At 42.7% G+C, this 5,981-nt stretch overlaps 1 protein-coding gene across 1 annotated transcript; it reads right to left on the bottom strand.

The window, feature by feature from the left end:
• Positions 1-3,269: 3,269 nt before the first annotated feature.
• Positions 3,270-4,592, bottom strand: LOC108313416 (olfactory receptor 2A12-like). Its single transcript, XM_017541826.2, has one exon. The coding sequence runs from the start codon at positions 4,590-4,592 to the stop codon at positions 3,654-3,656; it is 939 nt and encodes a 312-aa protein (XP_017397315.1). The 3' UTR covers positions 3,270-3,653.
• Positions 4,593-5,981: the final 1,389 nt, after the last annotated feature.

The raw sequence follows: 5,981 nt of genomic DNA, 5'->3' as shown, positions 1-5,981 counted from the left end.
GATAGCATTTAGCATTTTCCAATGTACTATATAGGTTCTAAATTATCAGGTTCCCTCACAAGAATAGAAGGATTCTGTCTTTTCGATTCATTGTGTTACCAGATGCTAGGACAGTGCACACTGGATAAATACACGTTGTATAAATAAGCACTAGCATGTCTTGTGGCGGAGCTATCCTTGGTGCTGAACCTTACTTCACATGCAGCTTACCATTGTGCAGACCTCATTTTAAGGCCTTTCCTTGGATTTATATAGCTCTTACTAGTTTTCTAAACAGGGACTGACCCATGCCATTTACATGCATTTTCCATAGTCATTCCATAATCCAAAAAAAGTCAATATCCACTCCTAACTGCATCTTACAACTAATGAAAGTGCAATTTAATTAAAGTTAGTCAAAGAGTCCAATGGTGCTCAGAATAATGTTTTTGATTCTTGTACCTACAATTCAAAAGGAAAAATGACAAACTAGAGTTTGTCTATCCAGAGAAGAGAGCTTTTCAATTAGGGACCCATGAAACCATGTTATTTAAAGAAGAGAAATTTGAGCATGGAGACTTATGAAGAACTTTAGAGATCCCATCACATATTTCAAACTTTGTCATGCAAAAAAGGGAGACATGTGTATTGTATGTTTCCAGAGGGAAAAATTACAAATGATTTGTAAAAGTTTCAGGGAATACCCCTGGTGATTCACACTGCCTAATAATGGAACATTTTGCTGTTCAGAGGAAAGTGAGACAGTAAGCTCTCCACTTTTAGAAGGGTCCAAGAATAAGCTACAAGGCCATATGATTCAGAAATACTATCATTATTTTGGATGTAAAGTTAGGCTGGATGACTTATAAGTCCCATGTACAACAAACATCCTTTATTTCTAAAACTGAATTACATGAAGATTCAGAGAATTTATAATTTTAGGAGTGACTTCTCAGTAAGTACCCAACCTCATGGCAGAATCAAGAGTCAAAACAAAGTAATATGGCAGTGATGGGAATCAAGTAAGACTAAAATAACATATTGGTCAACTGTAATGAAAATTTAAAGTTTCTACTGTCTTATTTTTGCAAATATGGTGCTCCCTTGGGGGCTATGCTTGGTACCTAGAAAGGGTTACTCTTCTGCCACCTCAGCAAGACCTGCTCAATGTTCATGTTTTTATATGGGTTTCTAGCTAGGAATGGTTTTGAATTTTGATATGGTTGAAAATATTATTCATTATGTCTTTGCTTTTGCCCCCCAACAAGAGTTGAGAAGTTGTGATAGAGACTGTATGTATCCCACAAAGCCAAAGATGTTTACTATCTGATCCTTTACAAGAAAGCTTACCGACTGCAGTTCAAGACAAACCATTTCATTCTCATACTCTAAGTACTCCAGGTACTTTCACAAAGGTGTGGTCTATGAGGCAGACTGTATCAAGGAGGCAGTACAGGCTCTGTGGTCAAAGAAAATTCAAGTTTATCCCTGCCACTAACCAACAGAAAAAACTAGAGAGTTGTTAACCTTAACAAACCTCCAATTTATCATCTGTAAAACTGGAAAAATAACACATACCTTGAAGTCTTTCATGAAGATTAAATGAGATTTTAGATGTATGTAATACTATAGTAATAAACATCATTTATTTTTACTACTATTATTAAATTACTCATCTGATTATAATTCTCTATGCTGTTTTCTCCTCTTGATAAAATCCTAATCATAAAAGTCTTCCTTGAAGGTGCTTCTATGATTTCTCATACCTACACTGGTACACACTCTTGTTTGTGGAATTCCTTAAAGATGGAAAACAATGTCTTACCTTTCTTCAATTCTTAGCACAGGGCATGGGTAGGTATAGGGTCCAGCCCTACAGGGTTCTGTGAGCCCCTCCTAGCTGGTGCAGAGATAAGAAATTGTAGAAATAAAAGACACAAGACACGGAGATCAAGAAAAGAGTTTGGGCTCAGGGGTCCACTGCTACCCAAACGCGGAGACAAGCAGTGGCCCTGAATGCTGAGGCGCTCTCACTTTTATTGAGTTGCAAACCTGGGGACAGGGTGGGTAGGGCGTGGTCTTGCTAGTAGGAGACTAGGGGGCAGGGTAGATAGGGCATGGCAGTGATAGGATCAAGTACATCACATGTCATTCAGGTAGGGGCTCAGGAATTTCTGGCACCCAAAATGAGGTAAGGAGCATAATGCATCAGCACTTTTTCCATATTTATCAAGAAAGAACTAAAACATTAAGATTTATATTACTATTACTGATTATCTTTTCTAAGAAAAAAGGAACCAGGTGCAGAGGCAGAACATAAGAGTAGACATGGAACGTGACCACTGACGCACAGCATCACATAGAGACAGTTAAACCCCCAGATGTCTGCGGGCCCACCTTACAGCCCTCAAGCCTTACCACAAGAGCTTGGAGAAGCAGAGTTTTCTCCTAACTCCTCCAGGGAAGGAGACATCTCAGCTATGTTGGACGTCTCCTTCCCTAGCTGGCTAAACAGCGGGCGATTTCCCAGCTCTGGTGCTGCCACACAGCCAAGGCGCCCTCCAGCAGCCCTTATGCGGGCGTGACAGAGGGCTTAGAGCATCTTGCCTTAGTGTCATTCATTTCACAATGCCACCCCAGGTTCACACTTCTGACCTGAGAGGCATTAGTAAAAGAATTAAGATCACCTATAAATAACTAAGATCACATATAAATAATAACTACTATGGTTATATTTCTAGTTAGTTTCTCCTTCATTATTTGTATGGAAATAGGCCGAGGCTTTTTGCTCCTGCCTTGGTGCTTATGGAGTCTCCCTCCTACAGACAGGGGGTAATAAATACTGAATTAATGACTCTGTGAGTTATGCCAATCATATGAGAGTGAGTTTATTGCAAGGATGAATTTTCAGTCCAATGGTTTCTCTAGAACTACTCTTAAGGTCTTATTCCTTGAGGACTTCTGCCCAGGTTGTCCACTCCACCACAGCCATAATCCTCTCTTTGGCAATTTGTTAACTGAAATTAACAAAGTTAAATAGAAAGCAGGAGAAATTAAGTAAAGAACACATGAAGGGTTCTTAAATTATCTTTCTCAAATGTGCTTCTCTTCCAGTCAGTCTGCATCACTTGAAATGGCATTACAGTGGGTGATGGGGCCGGAATAGAATGCATTTTCATTGAGCACTTACCATGGACCCATTACTTTACATCAAGGACAGGATAACGGTTAAGAGCACAGGCACTGGAATCAGACCTGGGCTCCAGTCCCAAATCTGCTAATTAGCAGAGTGACATTGGGCAAGTTATCTTTTATTTTTTTATTTAAATATACACATACTATGTACCCGAAGGGCATGTTATCTAAGTTTTGTGTGCCTACATCCTCTTCTAGAAACCAGTGATAATAATAGTACTTATTCCAAAGGATTGTCATGATGATGAATCGAAATAATACATATAAAGTGCCTTAGCACTGTGCCTGGTGTACCTGGAAGACATTACAGGGTCTGGTCTGCCAGAGAGTGAGCTGTCTCCCACGGACCTGTGTGGAGTTGAGATTGGGAGCTGAGCGAGAGTTTCCACTGGTGCTGCTGGTCATGTGGTGAGTGTTTGGGACAGTGACTATGCATCATGAATCTTGTTTCTCCGACCCCCAGCTATCATTCCAGGGACTCATTCTGGGGCCCTGCCCCAGCCTGTCACCTTGAGGAAAGCCCTCTTCACGTCCTTGTTCCGGAGGCTGTAGATGATGGGGTTGAGGAAGGCAGAGATGACATTGTAGAACAGAGCCAGCTTCTTGTCCTCTTCTGGGGAGGCCTTAGAGCTAGGCTTCATGTACATGACCATGGCTGGCACAGAGAACATGGTGACCACAGTGATATGGGAGGCACAGGTGGAGAACGCCTTTAGCCGCCCCTGTGCTGAATGGATCTTTAAGATGGCAATGAAAATGTTGACATAAACTATAAGAATGAGGGACAGTGGGATCAGGATGACACTGAAACCAAGAATGAAATCTACTCGGTCATTGACTGAGGTGTCCGCACAAGCTAGCTTTAAGACTGCAGGGACTTCACAGAAGAAGTGGTTGATTCTGTTGGGGCCACAGTAGGGCAGTTGCATGGCAAACATGGTGTAGACAAGGGCAGAGGTGACACCCCAGAGTCCACAAAAAATGACCATCACCCCACAGAGCCACGAGCTCATGATGACCTTGTACCTGAGTGGGTGGCAGATGGCCACATACCTGTCTACAGACATGATGGCAAAGAGCCAGGACTCAGTGATGCCTAGCACCAAGAAAATGTACATTTGGGCCACACAGCTAGTGAAAGGGATTGTCTTCTTCTCACTGGCCAGATGTGCCAACATCTGGGGCACAGTTGTGGTCGTGTAGCCAAGGTCCAACATGGACAAGATGCCAATAAAGAAATACATGGGACTGTGAAGGTGCGAATCCAGACAGATGAGGATGGCAATCAAGCCATTGCCCAGAATAATCAACAGGTAGATCATCAGAAAGGCCGAGAAGAGCAGAGGAGTGGTCCTGGGGCCAAGGGAGAATCCCAGAAGGATGAATTCAGCAACAAAGGACTGGTTGGGCTCTTGCATTATGCTCCACCTCTCAATGAAAAAGAAAGGCACCAATCCAGACAGGGAACTAGCTCAGGCTTGCACTCAAGCTGGGGTCATTGGTGGGGTTGGGTAATGGTCAATGCCCTGTTCAGATGAAGCACTGTGATAATCCCAGCAACACAGCTCATTTTACCTGCTCTTGTCAACACCACCACTCCCAGGAGATTTTATGAAGAGTCACATCTAGCACTGGCTGTACCTCCAAACCTCCAACAAGTACCTGGCTCAGCCTCAGATTCTTCAGCTGTGGAATGAAAACATTGAGCCAGCTGGTCTCTAATTCCCCTTAGCATCCTCCTCTCCTTAGTGAGGCACTTGGGTTTCCTTCATGCCACTAGGAATTTCGAGATAAATATTGGTATATTGACTCTGTGCAAGTTGGAAAATTTCAGAGGCCTGTGACAATGAGAATGCCCACATTATCCTTTGAAGATACCTATTTTTTTTTTAACCACTTTACCTTCAGTCTGTCTACAGGCCAGGACAGCTCTCTGACTACCCACCCATCCCATCTCAGGCCACGGTGTATTAGAAAGAACACTGACTTCTAAATCCAGCCTGTATAATTTGCTGAGTGAATGACCTTGAATAAGTCATTTACCCTTCCCCCCACTTCTTTGAGACTGCTTTCACCAGGGCAAAATGAAAATAATTGTCTCTCTGTTACAGGTTTGCTGTGAAGATTGAATGATATTTTGGCATGGAAATTATCACACAAGAAGGCCTAACATGTGCTATGTGTCCAATACATCTTAACTGAATTTCTGCGTGACTCTCCATACACAAGACTGGTATTCAGGTCCAAGCTGTGCAAGCAGACATCTTGGGAAATCACTCCATCATCCCTGATGCCCAGCATCAATTTTCACTGCCCCATATGTCTACCCTCTGTTCCTTCTCCCCACAAAAGCCAACATTCTGTTAACATTTTTGGCTTCTTGCTGACCCCTAGTTCTGTCTCCCTGAGCTTCAGTTTCTCCATGGGAACAGGGAAAGGGCAGCCTCTTTGAAGAGATGTCATATGCATCATCAGCACATAGGAAATGGAGCTATCTTGATGCTCTCAGTGTTACTCTTCCTGGCACCAATTTATCTGACCTCAACCTACGTGTTCCCCAGTTTGCTTGCTCTCCTTTGGAGCACCATAGATGAGTCTTCACAAGAACCTGTGTCTACACTCAATCCATTAGATGGTTTATGGATTTTGGCCAACAGGACTGCACACAGTTTGACTCCTCTGTACTAGGCACCTTTCCAGGATCTTCACTATGTTAATCTGATAGGTGCCATGTAGCTGGCAGACAACTATTTTTATTAAAATCTACCTTTCACTAAAGAGCTTTTGCAGGTCATGTTGTTTCCCTA

Source organism: Cebus imitator, unplaced genomic scaffold, assembly GCF_001604975.1.
Source record: "Cebus imitator isolate Cc_AM_T3 unplaced genomic scaffold, Cebus_imitator-1.0 Scaffold136, whole genome shotgun sequence".
NCBI lineage: Eukaryota > Metazoa > Chordata > Mammalia > Primates > Cebidae > Cebus > Cebus imitator.
The sequence above is the reverse complement of the archived record's forward strand: the minus strand, read 5'-3'. Positions and strand labels throughout refer to the sequence as shown.

Coding starts and splice junctions, on each gene's coding strand:
- LOC108313416 (XM_017541826.2), bottom strand. CDS start 4,592: ATGCAAGAGCCCAACCAGTCCTTTGTTGCTGAATTCATCCTTCTGGGA.